General features: G+C 54.6%; 1 protein-coding gene across 1 annotated transcript; it reads right to left on the reverse strand.

Moving 5' to 3' along the window:
- Positions 1–1,014: 1,014 nt before the first annotated feature.
- On the reverse strand, positions 1,015–16,070 carry DNALI1 (dynein axonemal light intermediate chain 1). The gene is made up of 6 exons (XM_029080222.2): positions 15,895–16,070; positions 13,399–13,538; positions 12,386–12,555; positions 9,742–9,920; positions 7,600–7,764; positions 1,015–1,957 (listed from the first exon to the last, which is right to left on the reverse strand). The coding sequence occupies exons 1-6, from the start codon at positions 15,973–15,975 to the stop codon at positions 1,922–1,924; spliced, it is 771 nt and encodes a 256-aa protein (XP_028936055.1). The 5' UTR covers positions 15,976–16,070; the 3' UTR covers positions 1,015–1,921.
- Between the last annotated feature and the right edge of the window lie 1,138 nt (positions 16,071–17,208).

Raw genomic sequence — 17,208 nt, forward strand, 5'->3', positions numbered from 1 at the left:
AGGAGGAGGAAGCCGGTCTCTAACCTGGGTTCTGCTTCGGAAGGACCCGAACGATCGTATTGACGAGCCTTCAAGATAGTTTTTCAACAGTGCTCCCGCCACCAGGGAGAGAGAGAGAGAGAGAGAGAGAGAGAGAGAGAGAGAGAGAGAATGGATACTCTCTCCAGAAGAAAAGCAGCATGGCCTAGTGGCTAGAGCACGGGCCTCGGAGTCGAGAGGTCATGGTTTCTAATTCCGGCTCGTCGGCTGTGACCTTGGCCGAGTCACTTCACTTCTCTGGGCCTCAGTTCCCTCGTCTGTAAAATGGGGATTGAGACTGTGGGCCCCGCGTGGGGCAGGGACCGTGTCCAACCCGATTTTTGTACCCAGCGCTTAGTACCGTGTCTGACCCAAAGTAAGCACTTAACCAACATGGTTACATCATTATTATTACTCTGATGAACCCAAGTTGTGAAACTCAGCAATCAGTGCTCATTTTAAGGTGCTACAGGGATAGACAACACATGTTTTCTCACACTCCCTTTAAACGGGCTTCTAGAATTTGTTTTCTGACTACTGACTAACAGATATTAGGGAATAAGGGCCCCCCATCTGAGGGCGAAGAGGAAGCGCTTTTTTTTCCCCAATGAAAGTACTTCATTGTGACTCACGGGCTCTTCATCCGACGAATCCAGCAGCTCAGACCCCATTCGGAACTAGAAAAACTGCTGCTTCCGCGGAGAGATTCTTGAGTCCCCTTGTGAAATCTGACTGTCCATAGCAAGCCTGCTTTCCAACTTCCCTCTACATCGGCAGATGCTACCTGCCTCTTCCTAAATTCCATTTGTTTGGAAACTTGACCTTTTGAACTTAATTCTTCTCTAATCTGGTCTACCCAGTATAGATTCTTTACGAAATCGGCTTTTGGGCTGTTTCTCCTCTTAGCAAATGTGGCCGCAATTCAGTCTTGCAAGGAAATATACCGGCGTCTCGGTCTGAGGTTTTTTTCTGTTTAAAAAAAGGAAAGAATCTTGTTTCTCCAAAATATTTTTTATTGGAAACTAAAAAATTACCTTCACACTCGCCATGTCATGTAAACTAGTTAAGCGGGGGGCAGTTACCTCCAGGTGTCTTACCAGTAGGAGAATAATCTAGGGTTTTATTGCTAAGGCAGCTGCGCGGTTTCGGATTTGGGGTTCTGTGGCACAGCAGACAAAGCAGGTGGGCAGCCGGGAAGGGGAAGGTGGAGAAAATCGGGCAAAGACCCCGTGTTGAAGAAGGGATGGGCGATCTGGGTTTCCTGTCGGCCTGAGATGTGGGGTGCCCGGGCCTCAAAACAGCTGATAGTCAACGACTGCCCTTCCCTGCCGCCCCGTGGAGCTTTGCTTGATGGAAATTTCCACAGGAGCTGGTGGGGGCAGGTGTCATGCCTTTTGCAGTTTGGTGAGAAGTGAAAGACGCCAGATCGGGGGACGCTGGAAGGCGGGAAATGCGCTTTTTTAATTTTTTTTTTTAACAAGATTTAATAAAAACACAAGGCTAACAGTGATTGCTGTGGGGAGAGACCCTCGCGCTGCCTGGAATCGGATTGAGGGAGGGCGCGGGGGCACGTCAGCCGCGCCTCCGAGACTAGCGGCCCTTTTGGTGCCCAACCAGAACTGGGACTGACTCGTCCGGTGCCTCGTCTGTTCCGGGCCTACAGAAAAAAAGAACTCGGAGCGAATTCCACTCAGGAAAGTATGGAAAACGCTGATTTCTATTAGCCGCTACCGAATCTCCAGGTTCTTCTGAGTGTTCGGGCACGGGGGAGATTTGAGGGCATCAAGGGTATGAGTTCTGACTAGGTGGGGAGGATGTCTTCTAGATATTTTTTGTTATTATTATGGGGCGGGGGACAGTCTTCAAGGGTGTGGTTGTTGCAGAGAAGCCCATGTGGAAATTTTCACTTCTTGGGTGCGATAATGCCTTCCAGTTGGGCCTGAAACACAAACAAGAACCCGTTAGCTGATCTGGGGAAAGCTTTGACCTGACCCGGGAGCAAAAAAGATAATAAATGTCTTGGGGAGAGAGAGATTGAAGCTCACGACTCTATTGTATTGCCCTTCCAAGCGCTCAGCACACTGCACGCAGTAAAGCATTCAAATACCTTTGATTGATGGCTGCAGCGAGGCCAAGGTAGGCCTGTGTGGTTGGTTTTTTTTTTCCTTTTACTCATTCCTGACTCCATACTTTATAAATTAGTTTTGTTTCTGGCTTGGCACACTACCTTGCTGCATTAGTAGAAACCAGAGCCGCCCCGGTTTCTATACGACGGCCGGCTCCGTCTATAATGTAAAGCATCGGAAAGGAAATTGAATCAAAGTTGTCGAAACGGTGGTTTGGGCTCTCGGATTTCAGGCCCGGATAGATCCGCTAAAGGCAGCGTTCAGCTCCCCGGGTTTTGGAACGCAGGAGCTGGGCTGGGGCAAGAGGGATCTGGAACGGCGCGTTTTCAATCGCCCAGACATCTTGACACCCAATTAGAGAAACTTGCTACCAGTGAACGTAAAGCCGGCGGAGCTTATTTCCTGGGCTCAGGCAGTTGGAATGAGATACAGGACTAGACTTTAAGCTCCTCGAGGGTGGGAGCTGTCTTTTTTTTATGTATATAGTATTGTTTAAGCGCTTACTCTGTGGCAGACACTGTTCTAAGTGCTGGAGGAAATGCGAGCTAATCAGGTTGGACCCGGTCCACGGCCCAAATGGCTCAGTGGAACTCGGATCTGGGAGGCAGGAGGTTGTGGGTTCTAATCCCGGCTCTGCTACGTGTCTGCTGTATGATCTTGGTCAAGTCACTTCACTTCTCTGTGCCTCGGTTGCCTCATCTGTAAAATGGGGACTGAGACCGTGAGCCCCACCTGGGGACTGTATCCCATATGATTTGCGTGGATAATAATTATGATATTTGGTAAGCACTTACTACGTGCCAGGCACCGTTCTAAGCTCCACCCCAGCGCTTAGTACAGTGCCTGTCACATAAGCGCTTAACAATTTCCATCATTACTTTTACTATATGGCGTTCACACTCTTAATCCTCATTGTACATTCCAAGCGCTTAGTACAGTGCTCTGCGCATAGTAAGCGCTCAATAAATCCTATTGAATGAATGAATTTTACAGATGAAGTTACAAGCACAGAGAAACGAAGTGACTTGCCCCAAGGTTACACAGCAGACAAGTGGCGGAGCCGGGATTAGAACCCAGCTCCTTCGGGCTCCCAGGCCTGTGCTCTATCCACTAGGCCGTGCTGCTGCTCGGGTCTACCGACTACTGGGTTCTCCCCCGAGCATTTAGTCCAGTGCTCTGCGTGCGGTAAGTGAATGTGTCTGTTTATTGATGTATTCTACGCTCCCAGGCGCTTAGTACAGTTCCTCTGCTCACGGGCAGTGCTCAACAAACACGATTGACTGGCTGACTCTATAGATACCATGAATTGATTGACTGGTGGGGTGTGTTCTGGCCTGCTAGGCACCGCGGCTTGGGCCTAATAAGAACTTCCATTTTCCTGAGAGGCCTTGACCCATTCAGGCTCTCGATTCCGTAGCTCCTGCTTCGGGAAAGGGAAGAAGCCCGGTGGCACCGCGAAGGAACGTGGGAGATAAGAGAAAGGGCTGGAGAGTGTCAAGGAAACAGATTCCTATCTGGCTGTGAAAAGTTCTGAGCCTCTTTTTTTTATTTTTCTTAAGCTGAAGTTGACGCTACCACAGCAAATTAACTTTTCGGCAGCAGAGAAATTCGAGTCATCCTTCATTAGCAGCTAACGCAAACCCGCCTTTCCTCAAATTCAAAAAAATGCCCGGCTCACACAGAGCCTGCTGTTCTTTGGCCCCAGTTGGGGCTGGGAACTTCTGACGGGAGAGGGCAGGGATAGAGGAAGCTCTTAAAAGACTCTAAGCTTCCTGAGGGCAGGGATTGTCCATTCCAAGCGCTTAGTCCAGTGCTCTGCACATCGTAAGCGCTCAATAAATACTATTGAATGAATGAATCTACCAATTCTATTGGATGGTCCTCTCCCAAGCGCTTAGTCCAGTGTTGTGTGCGCAGTAAGCTATAAGCTGGTTGTGGGCAGGGAACGTGTCTACCAATTGTGTTGTACTGTACTCGCCCAAGCACTTAGCATAGCGCTCTGCACACAGTAAGTGCTCAGTAAATACCAATGATTGACTGTTACGCCTCTCCATGACTACGGGGCTACCTTGAGCCACAGACCGCTCTGATGATATCTGCCCAGTGGAGCGGAGGTTTGAGGTCCAAAAGGGTTTCTGCTTGCCATTCTGCCTTCTCACTCAGCCTGGGAGCCTCCGAGTGGACGGCTTTATCTTCCGTCCGGTCCTACCTCGTCCCCAAAGCCCACAGCCTCGGTGTCCGGCCGGGCCCCTTGCCGCTTTGCCGTCCTGCCGGTTCTTTTTACGCACCTCCCGGATCCACCCCTTCCTCTCCACCCAGCAGCCGTCGCCCCGGGCCGAGCTCTGATCCCAGCACGACCAGTCTACTGAGTCGACCTCCCCGCTGCTCTCTCGGCCTTCCAGCCCTCTCCAATCGATAATACCCGCTGCTGCCCAGATCATCTGCCTGAAGGGTCTCTCAGCCCACATCTCTCTGCTCCGCAAAACCCTCCACTGGCTTCCCATGTCCCTCCGCATCGATCGGTCGTCACCGAGTGCTTATTATTTACAGAGTGCCGTACTGAGCACTTGGGAGAGTACAAAAGAACAGAATTAGCTGACGTGTTCCCTGTCCATAACAAACTTATAGTTGAGACGGGGAGACCGACATTAACTTGAATCAATAACTCAGCAAAAAGAATAAATCAAGGAAAAACTCACGTGCCTTCAAGACTCTCCACCGACCTACCCCATTTTACCAATCTGTTCTCTTCACCCTCTGCTTCCCGACCGCTCTCTCTGTCCCTTCCAAACCAATTTTTTTTTTTTATGGTATTTGTTAAGCGCTTACTATGTGTCAAGCACCATTCTAAGCCCTGGAGTAGATACGAGATAAGGTTGGATACAGTCCCTGTCCCATTCGAGGCCTACAGTCTAAATCAGTCTAACTCCTCATTTTACAAATGAGGTAAATAAAGCACAGAGAAGTGAAATAATAATGATGGTGTGGGTTAAAGCGCTTACTACGAATCAAGCACTGATCTAAGCGCTGGGGTAGATACGACCTAATCGGGTTGGACGCGGTCCCTGCCCCACTTAGGGTTCACAGCCTTGATCCCCATTTTTCAGATTATAGGCACAGAGAAGTGAAGTGACTTGACCAAGGTCACACAGCAGGCACGGGGCAGAGTCGGGGTTAGAAGCCGTGTCTTCTAAACTCCCAGGCTCGTGTTCCTTCCGCTAGGCCATGCTGCCTCTCCCACCACTTGGTCCTCTCGTTGACACTGCCCCTCCCATCTGGAGCTCCCTTCCTTACGTGAGTCCGACGGATCTGCGGTCCCGAAAGGCCACCTCTTCCAACGAGCCTTCCCCGATTAACTCCGAGCGTCCTCCCCCACATAAGCCCACTTCTCTTGCACTCATCTTCAGCACTTCTGCATATGTGTTCATTCAACTGTACATTCGATTATTTTTACTGCTCCGTAAAAACTTTCGTGTCTGTCTCCCCCAGAATGTAAGCACCTCGTGGGCAAGGAATATCGTTGCTTGTTTTGTGCTTACCTGGCGTTTAGTACCGTGGCCCTCTTCCTCCTAATCTGTTCCTACTATTGCCTTGCGAGCCTCTCTCCCTGTCACTCTCCCTCTCCTTTTGTCCTTTTTTCCCCTCTTTTCCCTTTTTTTCCAGTGGTTCCACTCTCCTCCCTTTTTCTCTTCCTTACCTTATCTTTCATTTTTTTTGTTGGTATTTGTAAAGCAGTTGCTACATTTAAGGCACTGTATTAAGCACCAGCTAATCAGGTTGGACACTGTCCCTGCCCCACACGGGGCACACAGTCTTAATCCCCACTTTACAGAGGAGGTAACTGAGGCCCAGAGAAGTTCAGCGACTTGCCCAAGCTGACAAGTGCTGAAGCTGGGATTAGAACCCGGGTCCCTCTGACTCCCAGGCCCGTGCTCTATCCACTAAGCCATGCTGTGTCGACTCCCTGGCAGCCTGGGCTCCCCCGTCTCTCCATCAACCCTCCCCTCCCGCCACACTAAACCCGTACCGTGAGCCTCTCGTGGGACAACCTGATGACCCCGTATCTCCCCCAGCGCTTAGAACAGTGCTCCGCACATAGTAAGCGCTTAACAAATACCGACATTATTATTATTATTATTATTATCCCTGGGGCCTTCCCTCTCCCTGGTGCCCTTCTGGGCAGTGGTCCCTGGAACAGAGAGGATGTATGTGACATCTGCCTGCCACCCATGGCTCTCCAAGAGCAGAAAAATCTCATAAAAGCACACCAGTCAGCGACCACATGCGGATTAACGGCCTACAGTGGCTCAGCGGGGCCTACCAACCCGGCTCGGAGGGGCCAGCTACGTTCGCCGAGGAGAGGGTTGTGCCGGTGCCAGGGAGAACTTCCTGGGAATTGCGATTCCGTCTCTGCTGGAGAGGCGTGTGGTCAGACCGTGGGCCGGTCAAAGACGTAAGCTGCGGTGGGATGGAAACCCCACTTTTCTCCACACCCTTTTCCTGCCCCTCCTCCCACCCCCGGCCCGGCCTCAACCGCCCGGGGATGGGGTTGGTTTCACCGTCGGGGGGGAGGGGGTGCCACTTTCCGAATCAATGGGACAAAGCGTTTTCACGGCGCCCCCCCCCCCGATCTCAGTCGTAGAGGGTCTGAAGAGGGGGAGAGGGATTTGGAGTCGTTCCTGGAGAACGAAGTCCTGGTTGGAGCCCAACCTTAATAATAACTATGGCATTTGCTGAGCGCTTACTCTGCGCCCAGCGCTATGCTAAGCAACGTGGCGTGGATAGAGCACGGTCCGGGGAGTCGGAAGGTCATGGGTTCTAATCCCGGCTCCTGCCGTGTGGCCTTGGGCAAGTCACTTCCCTTCCTCTGGGCCTCGGTTCCCTCATCTGTAAAATGGGGATTGAGACCGTGAGCCCCACGTGGGACTGTGTCCAACTCGATTGGCCTGTATCCACCCCCAGGGCTTAGTACAGCGCCTGGCACGGTACAGCGTTCTGCGCACAGTAAGCGCTCAATAAATACGATTAAAGAGTAAGGGCTTGATGATGATGATGATGATGATGATGCTGGTATTTGTTAAGCGCTTACTATGTGCAGAGCACTGTTCTAAGCGCTGGGGTAGATACAGGGGAATCAGGTTGTCCCACGTGAAGCTCAAAGTCTTCATCCCCGTTTTAGTAGCATCGTTACATCAATAAGCACCGGGGTTGATGCGCTATAAGGAGATAGGAGGGAGAGCGGGTATTCGATCCCCATTTTGCAGATGAGGGAACCGAGGCCCAGAGAAGTGACTTGCTCAAGGTCACGCAGCAGACGAGTGAGATGAGAACTCAGGTCCCGTGACTCCCGGGCCCCGGGCTCCGTCCGCTGGGCCACGCGGCCTCTCGGCGGAACGGGGAAAAATTAGCAAGCAGGTTCCGGGACCCTCCCGGGCCCCGCGCGGGAGGGACTCACCTTCAGCTGTTGGTTCGTCCGCTTGAGGAACTGGATCTCTTCGGCGTGCTTCCTCTCCTCCACCAGGCGCCTCTCGCTCTCCCGTTTCTCCGTGGCCTCGCACCTGGCTTTCTGCTCGTTCACCTGCCTTTCCAGGTCCCTCTTTTCGGACTCTAAATCGGAAATCTGGGAGAAACGGGGGCCGGGGTCAATCTTCGCCGCCGCTGTGGTCAGATCGTGGGGAGAGGGAACCCGCTAGGGGAGGGCAGAGGTCTGTGGGCAGGGCGCGGAGGCCCGAGGATTGCCCCAAACCCGGTGGCTCCGGGTGCCACCTAGTGGAATCGGAACTTTTTTTAGACTAATAACCATGGTATTAAGCGCTTACTACGTGCCAAGCACTGTTCCGAACGCTGGGAGATACAAGGTAACCGGCTGGCCCCCCGTGGGGGGCTCCCAGTCCTAATCCCCGTTTCGCAGACGAGGTGACCGAGGCCCAGGGCACCTGAGCGACTGGGCCGAGGTCCCGCAGCCGACAGCGGAGCCGGGATGAGAACCCACGTCCTCTGACTCCCAAGCCCGGGCTCTTGCCACTAGGCCAGGCTGCCTGTCGTGGTTTGCTTCTGCTTCTTATGGTATTTGGGAAGCGCTTACCGTGTGCCAGACACCAGTCAGTCAGTCGGTCCTATTTACTGAGCGCTTGCCGTGTGTACTGAGCACTTGGGAGGGGACAATAGGACAGACACATTCTCTTCCCTCAACGAGCTGACACTCTAGAGGGGGAGACAGACGTGACTAGAAATAAATTACGGAATAGGGACATGAGTGCTGCGGGGCTGGGAGGACCACTACGTCCTGGTACGCCCTGAGAAGCAGCGTGGCTCAGTGGAAAGAGCCCGGGCTTGGGAGTCAGAGGTCATGGGTTCGAATCCCGGCTCTGCCGCTTGTCAGCTGGGTGGCTGTGGGCGAGTCACTTAATTCTCTATGCCTCGGTTCCCTCATCTGTAAAATGGGGATTAACCGTGAGCCTCCCGTGGGACGACCTGATGACCCCGTATCTCCCCCAGCGCTTAGAACAGTGCTCTGCACGTAGTAAGCGCTTAACAAATACCAACATTATCGTTAGATATGCACTAATTCATTCGATAGTACTTACTGAGTGCTTACTGTGTGCGCAGCACTGTACTAAGCGCTTGGGAGAGTGCGATAGAACGATAAACGGACACATTCCCTGCCCACGACGAGTTCAGGTGGGACCCAGACCCTGTCCCACATGGGGTTTACAGTCTTAATCCCCGTTTTACAGGTGAGGGAACTGAGGCCCGGAGAAGTGAAGCGTATCTGCCTTCAGTTACACACAGCAGACAAGCTACTGATTAGTTCAGAGATAGCGCAGGCCTGGGAGTCAGCAGGACCTGCGTTCTAATCCCGGCTCTGCCGCTTGTCTGCTGGGTGAGCTTCGGTGAGTCGCTTCACCTCTCTGTGCCTCGGTTACCTCATCTTGCAAAATGCTCAAAAGGCTGTGAGCCCTACGTGGGACAGGAACTGTGTCCAATTTGATTTGCTTGTATCCACCCCAGTGCTTAGTAGAGTGCCTGACGCGTAGTAAACGCTTCAATACCATAATGATCACTATTATTCTTTCCAAAAGAGCAGAAATAACGCCCCCTTAAACTGAGAGAGATTTTAGAGGGTGAGGAAGGGACAGTAAGGGAACGGGATTGAGGGCCAGAGGTGATTGACGCCGGGTCGTAAATTGCACTGTGATCAGAACAATCAATCAGGGGTATTTATTGAGCACGTACCGTTTCGGAACACTGTATTAAGCACTCGGGGGAGTGCAATACAACAGAGTTGGTCGACAGGTTCCCTGCCCACAACGAGCTAGGGAAGCGGGGTCATGAGGAAAGGGAGCAGGTCTACGAACTCCACTGAACTGTCCTAGGTGTTTTTAGTCCAGTGCTCCGCACGCAAGGAGCGCTCAATAAATACCACGGATGGATTGATGAGGGTCCCCTGAAGGGACCGGCTTGAAGCCGGTGGGATCTCTGGCCCCGAGGGCCGCCAGCGGAGCGGAAGGGGCGTCCGGGCCGGGCGCCCCCCGGCCCCATCCCACCCACACAGACCCACCCCCTGCCCTCCCGGCCCCCTTGGCCCCGCACTCACTTTCTTCTCCATGTCGGACTTGCCCTGCTCGGACTGGAGGGCCTTCCTCATGCCGAAGGCCACGCTGCTCTCGTACAGGGTCTGGTAGGCGGCGATGGTCATGCGGATCTCGTCTCGGACGCGGAGCAGCAGCAGCCCCCGCTCCGCGCAGTTAATGGTGATCTCCCGGATCAGTTCGTCTTCACGCAACACGCACAAAAGGGAAACGTCAGTGAGGCTGGGCGGGAAAGGCAGCAGAGAGGAGCAGCGTGGCCTAGTGGCTAGAGCCCGGGCCTGGGAGTCAGAAGGACCTGCGTCCTGATCCCGGCTCTGCCGCTGCTCTGCTGAGTGACCTTGGGCAAATCACTTCACTTCTCTGGGCCTCAGTGACCTCATCTGGAAAATGGGCTGAAGACTGTGAGCCCCAAGTGGGACAGCGTGACTACTCTGTATCTACCCCAGCGCTTAGAACGGTGCTAGGCATATAGTAAGTGTTTAAACACCATAGTAATAATAATATTGGTATTCGTTAAGCGCTCTACTCTGTGCAGAGCACTGTTCTAAGAGCTGGGGTAGATACAGGGTCATCAGGTTGTCCCACGTGAGGCTCACAGTCTTCATCCCCATTTTACAGGTGAGGCACCTGAGGCACAGAAAAGTTAGGTGACTTGCCCGAGGTCACACAGCTGACAAGTGGCAGAGCTGGGATAATAATGATAAGACTGAGTCCCGTGTGGGACTGGGATTGTGTCCGACCTGATTAACGTGTACCAACCCCAGCGCTTAGAACAGTGCTTGGTGCATAGTAAGCACTTAAATACCATTTTTAAAAGTGCAACGGATACATAATACATATTGATGATGATGTTGATGGTATTTGTTAAGCACTTAACCTCTCTCTTCCCCCATTTCCTCATCTGTAAAATGAGAATAAAATAACTGTTCTCTTTTCCTCTTAGACTCTGAGCCCTGTGGGGGACAAGGACTGTGTTTGATCTAATTTTCTGTCATTTAACACGGTGCCTGGCACATAGTAAGTACTGAATAAATACATCATCATCAATATTATTCTCTTAATCATTACGGGTGAAGCAGCATGGCCTTGTGGAAAGAGCCCGGGCCCGGGAGTCAGAGGACCTGGATTCTAATCCTGGCTCCACCAGTTGCTTGCAGTGTGACCTTGGGCAAGTCACTTCACACTTCTCTGTGCTACAGATGCCTCAATTGTAAAATGGGGATTAAATCCTTCTCCCCATCACCTAGACCGTGAGGCCCGTGTGGGACGGGGACTGGGTCCAACCTGATGAACGGTTATCCACCCCAGCACTTAGTGCTTGACAGAGAGTAAGCGCTTAACAAATACCCTAAAAAGAAGGAAGAATCGCGAGCAGAAAGGGAAAGGTCACTAGAGAACCTTCAATTGAAATGCCCTGCCCTCCAGGAGCTTCCCATCTACCAGGGAAGGCAGCAGATACACCTCGGCCAAATAGAAGACTGAGCGATTAAATCCAAATGGCAAATGGCCAAAGCAAGCCGTTGCCCGCGTCGGCCCTGTCCCTGGGCGCAGCCTTGTGAACCAAACAGTCGATCGCATTTATGGAGCGCTTACTGTGTGCAGAGCACTGTACTAAACGCTTGGGAGCACACAATATAATAGAAATATTCCCTGCCCACAACGAGTTTACCGGCTAGAGGGAGTCCTCCTTAACAATAATAATAATAATAATTGTGGTATTTCTTAAGCGCTTACTATGTCCAAAGCACTGTTCTAAGCACTGGGGGATACCAGGTGAGCAGGTTGTCCCACGTGGGGCTCACAGTTTTTTTAGTCCCCATTGACAGATGAGGTAACTGAGGCACAGAGAAGTTAAGTGACTTGCCCAAGGTCACACAGCTGACTAGCGGCGGAGCCGGGATTAGAACCCATGACCTCTGACTCCCAAGCCCGCGCTCTTTCCACTGAGCCACGCTGCTTCTTACCACCATCCCCCGGCTGGCCATCGCCGATCGTGAGGTGGCCCAGGGAAGGGGGCAGGGGTCCGGTGACCGGGTGAGCCGGCCCTGCTCCGGCCCGGGAGCGAAGCGGGGAGCCGCCCTAGGAAAACCTCGTGCCGCCACCAAGTCTGTCGAACGGTAAGCGGATTCTTCGGAGATACGTTTCGGGACCGTGGCCTGGACGGGGTTGGATCTCTCTTCAAGAGCGGGCAGAGTTGTCTCTGCGCTCTTGGGTCGGGGGGAGACGAGCAGCTGCCGAGGAGAAGGGGAGCCTGGGCCCCGCCTCGGACGCCGGCTGCTGAGGTGGGGGCGGGAAGCACACAGAGGCCGGACCCCAGGCTCCGACTGCCGAGTTGGGGCAAGGGGCAGGAAGTCCAGTGGGGCTGTTGCCAAGCATGGGTGGGCAGAGCCTAGAAGCGGCTGCCCCCAGCCCCCTACCCACCTCCACCAGCCCCCAGCTCCCAGCCCCCCAGCCCAACATTCATTCGTTCATTCAATCGTATTTATTGAGCACTTACTGTGTGCAGAGCGCTGTGCTAAGCGGCCCAGCCTGCAGCTCCCCCTGCCCCAGCCCGCAGCCCCCGGCCCACCTGGCTCCCAGGCCCCCAGTTGGCCCTGCCCCCCCCCCCCCCCCAGCCCCCAGGACCCCATCCCCGGGGCCCCGGCTCACCGAAGCACTGGGAGTAGAGTTCCCGACGTACGGGGCAGATGCCGGTCTCGCGAGCCTGGCGCTGCTGCAGCTTCAGGTCCAGCTGCTCCTGCAGGTGGATCACGTCCATCCGCGTGCTGGGCGTGCTGGACACCTGCTGGATCCACAGCTGCGTGTCCTCCATCCACTCCCTGCAGCACGGACACACGCACCCGGCGGAGGCGGGGCGGGGGTCGCCGGTCACCGCAAGGACATGCTCCCTGGACCCTCCCCCGCTGACCCACAGTGTCCTCGGTCACGCTAGACAGACCCCCCCCCCCCGCGCCCCCAGGAGCCTGTTGAAGGACGGGGGGTCGGAAGGAGACGGGGTAACCTAAAATCAATCAATAATCAATCAATGCCATTTATTGGGGTACTCACTGTGTGCGAAGTGCGGCACTAAAGAAAGTTGGAGATGCTCTCCCTGCCCACAAGGAGCTCACAGTCTAGTCGGGGAGACAGATGATAAAATCAATCACCGACCCCCATCCTGCCCGCCAGCCCCACGATCCCAGGTGGCTCCGGCGAACCTCCGCCCAAGCCCCCCACTCCAAGATCGGCGCTCTTAGCCCAGTGCTCCGCACACAGTGAGCGCTCGATGGATAAGACCGACCGACTCCGGCCCCTGCCCGAACCTGCCCCCGGACAGCGGAGTCGAAGCGGGAGGCCGACAGGAAGCGAACCAGGGCCAAAAGGGTAGAAGCAGCGTGATCCAGCGGGCAGAGCCCAGGCGGGCCGGAGTGTCAGGAGTCCCGGATCCCGGCTGTGGCGCTAGCCTGCTGTGTGATCTTGCCGCTTAACTTCTCTGTACCTCAGTTTCTTCATTTGTAAAAATGGCAGTGAAATATCCCTCCTCCCGAGACGGTGGGACGGACGTCCTACTGTCCGATTTGATCGTCTTGTATCCGCTCCGGTTCTCAGCACGATGCCCGGCGTATAGAAAGCGGCATCGGGGGAGAAGCGTGGCCAATACGCGGTGCCGTCGGCCTCCTTACCTTGGGGGTAGGATGGAGTTCAGGATTTCCTCTGCCTGCTTGGCTGGGTCCACTGAGGCGGAAGGGCTCTTGGGTTTGGGCGGAGCGGGGACAGGCCCCGTAGACATGGGTTGCTGAGGACTGCCTTTGAGTGGCCGAGCCTGAGAAGGAAGATGACAACTGTGATGTGTCTGAATGGTTTACATGGCGCAGTGGATCGAGGATGAGCCTGGGAGTCAGAAGGTCGTGGGTTCTAATTCCGGCTCTGCCGCTGGTCTGCCGTGTGACCTTGGGCAAGGCACTTCAGTTGTCTGTGCCCCAGTTACCGAATCTGTAAAATGGGGATTGAGACTGTGAAGCCCACGTGGGACAGGGATTGTGTCCAAACTTTGCTTTTGCTTGATTCCACCCCCGCGCTTAGTACTAGTGGAAAGGGCATGGGCCTGGGAGTCAGATGTTCTGGGTTCTAATCCCACTTCGCCAGCTGCCTGCTCTGTGGCCTTGGGTGAATCACTTAACTTTTCCATGTCTCAGTTTCCTCATCTATAAAATGGGGATTCAATCCCATCTCCTATTTAGACTGTGAGCCCCATGTGGAACAGGGACTATATCCAAGCTGATTCTCTTGTATTCTCGGTGCTTAGTACAGTGCTCAGCACACCTCTAGACCGTCAGCCTCTCAGTCCTCGTCTTCCAGCTCCAGCCCCCTCTCAGGACCCCGGTCTTCCAGCTCCAGACCTCTTAGTCATCAATCTTCTAGCTCCAACTCTCTCAACCCCCAAGTCTTCCAGCTCCAGACCCCTCAGCCCCCGGGTCTTCCAGCCCCAGACCCCTCAGCCCTTGGGTCTTCCAGCCCGAAATCCCTCAGCCCCTGGGTCTTCCAGGCCCAGACCCCTCAGCCCCTGGGTCTTCCAGCCTCAGCCCCTCTGAGCTCCCGGGTCGTCCAGCCCCAGACCCCGGGTCTTCCAGCCCCAGACCCCTCAGCCCCCGGGTCTTCCAGTCCCAGGCCCCTCTCAGGCCCCTGGTTTTCCAGCCCCAGCCCCTCTCAGCCCCCGGGTCTTCCAGCCCCAGACCCCTCAGCCTCCAGTCTCCAGGCCCAGACTCCTCAGCCCCCGGGTCTTCCAGTCCCAGGCCCCTCTCAGGTCCCGAGTTTTCTAGCCCCAGACCCCTCAGCCCCCGGGTCTTCCAGTCCCAGGCCCCTCTCAGGCCCCAGGTTTTCCAGCTCCAGACCCCTCAGCCCCCAGGTCTTCCAGTCCCAGGCCCCTCTCAGGTCCCGGGTCTTCCAGCCCCAGCCCCCTCAGGTCCGGGTCCCCGCTCTGCCCTGCGGGCCCGCTTGGGTCCCGACACCTGACTCCGTCCTACCGGCCTCCCCGAACCCAGGGTCCCCAAGGTGCCCGGGGTCCCCATTCATTCATTCATTCATTCATTCATTCAATAGTATTTATTGAGCGCTTACGATGTTCAGAGCACTGTACTAAGCACTTGGAATGTACAATTCGGCAGCAGAGACCATCCCCGCCCACTGATGGGCTCACAGTCTAAACGGGGAGACGGACAGCAAAGCAAAAATTCATTCAATCCTATTTATTGAGCGCTTACTATGTAAAGAGCACTGGACTAACCGCTTGGAATGTACAATTGGGCAACAGATAGAGACAATCCCGGGCTCACAGACTAAACGGGGGAGACAGACAGCAAAGCAAAAATTCAATCAGTCGTATTTATTGAGCGCTTCCTATGTGCAGAGCACTGGACTAAGCGCTTGGAATGGACATTTGGACAACAGAGAGAGACCATCCCTGCTCGACGACGGGCTCACGGTCTAGAGAAGCAGCCTGGTTGAGTGGAAAGAGCCCGGGCTTGGGAGTCAGAGGTCATGGGTTCGAATCCCGGCTCTGGCCCTTGTCAGCTGTGTGACTGTGGGCAAGTCACAACTTCTCTGTGCCTCAGTGACCTCATCTGTAAAATGGGGATTAACTGTGAGCCTCACATGGGACAACCTGATTACCCTGTATTTACCCCAGCGCTTAGAACCGTGCTCTGCACATTGTAAGCAGCGTGGCTCAGTGGAAGGACCACGGGCTTTGGAGTCAGAGGTCATGGGTTCAAATCCCAGCTCGGCCACTTGTCAGCTATGTGACTTTGGGCAAGTCACGTAACTTCTAGGTGCCTCAGTTCCCTCATCTGTAAAATGGGGATTAAGCCTGTGAGCCCCACGTGGGACAACCTGATTCCCCTGTATTTACCCCAGCGCTTAGAACAGTGCTCGGCACATAGTAAGCGCTTAACAAATACCAACATTATTTTTATTATTATTAACAAATATCAACATTATTATTATTTATTATTAAAAGGGGGAGCAAAAGAGAACAAAATAAAGGACATCATCATCGAGAGCAACAGAATCAAGGCGATCTACACCTCTTTAACGAACTAAAGAGGGTAATAAATAGTCTATACAAATGAGCACAGCGTCGAGGGCGGGGGGGGGCTCCCCAAGATCCCGGGGCCCCTGACCTTGGCGCTCCTCTTCTCCGTGTTGCGGCTCACCAGCACCGGGGTGTCATACTTGAGCAGCGAGTCGGCCGGGGGGATCATGTTGCCGGTGGTGGTGGTGGCGGTGACAGCGCTGGCGGTGGAGACGGCGAGGCCGGGGTTTGTTTACCGTTACCATGGAGACGGCGACCCGGGAGGCTCTGCGCATGCGCCCTGCGCTCCGTGCCTGCGCCCCGCCTTGCGCCCTGAGCTCCGCCCCCTGCCAGGGCCCCTCTCTGCGCATGCGCTATGCGCTCACCCCCCCCCCGTTGCCTGGGCCTCGCCCTGCGCCTGCGCCCTGTGCTCCGTGCCTGGGCCCCGCCCTGCGCCTGCGCCCTGCGCTCCGCCCCCGAGTCTGGGCCCCGCCCTCACCCCGCCACGCGCCTGCGCAGACGTGACAGGTGGAATGCTGCTTTGGGGAGTTGGCTGGGCCTGAGGTTGTAATAATAATGTTGGTATTTATTAAGCGTTTCCTCTGAGCAGAGCACTGTTCTAAGCGCTGGGGGAGATGCAGGGTCATCAGGTGGTCCCACGTGGGGCTCCCAGGCTTCATCCCCATTTTCCAGATGAGGTCCCTTAGGCCCAGAGAAGTGAAGTGACTTGCCCACAGTCACACAGCTGACAAGTGGCAGGGCGGGGATTTATAATGTTGGTATTTATTAAGCGCTTCCTCTGTGCAGAGCACTGTTCTAAGCGCTGGGGGAGATCCAGGGCCATCAGGTGGTCCCACGTGAGGCTCCCAGGCTTCATCCCCATTTTCCAGATGAGGTCACTGAGGCCCAGAGAAGTGAAGTGACTGGCCTACAGTCACACAGCTAAGTAGCAGAGCGGGAATTTGAACCCCTGACCTCGGGCTCCCAAGCCCGGGCTCTTTCCGCTGAGCCACGGTGCTTCTCAAGCGTTGTGTGTCCTGAGTGCGAATCTCACCCTCCCGCCTGTAATTCAGGGGGCGAGGGCAAGAAGCAGCGTGGCTCTGTGGAAAGAGCCCGGGCTTGGGAGTCAGAGGTCATGGGTTCAAATCCCAGCTCTGCCCCTTGGCGGCTGTGTGACTGTGGGCAAGTCACTTCACTTCTCTGCGCCTCAGTGACCTCATCTGTCAAATGGGGATGACGACTGTGAGCCTCACGTGGGACAACCTGATGACCCTGTATCTCCCCCAGCGCTTAGCACAGTGCTCTGCACATAGTAAGCGCTTAACAAATACCAACATTATTACCAACATCAGCCCTTACCAGCCCCCCAGAAACCACCCAGCAGGCGGCAAAGGTAGCACGGGACCCTGCTTTGTTTCCAATA

The sequence above is a fragment of the Ornithorhynchus anatinus genome, chromosome 16 (genome assembly GCF_004115215.2).
Source record: "Ornithorhynchus anatinus isolate Pmale09 chromosome 16, mOrnAna1.pri.v4, whole genome shotgun sequence".
Classification (NCBI taxonomy): Eukaryota; Metazoa; Chordata; class Mammalia; order Monotremata; family Ornithorhynchidae; genus Ornithorhynchus; species Ornithorhynchus anatinus.

Coding starts and splice junctions, on each gene's coding strand:
- DNALI1 (XM_029080222.2), bottom strand. CDS start 15,975: ATGATCCCCCCGGCCGACTCGCTGCTCAAGTATGACACCCCGGTGCTG. Junction 9,921..12,385: donor ACTCTACTCCCAGTGCTTCG/GTGAGCCGGGGC, acceptor TGTTGCGTGAAG/ACGAACTGATCCGGGAGATC. Junction 7,765..9,741: donor AGTCCGACATGGAGAAGAAA/GTGAGTGCGGGG, acceptor CGTTTCTCCCAG/ATTTCCGATTTAGAGTCCGA.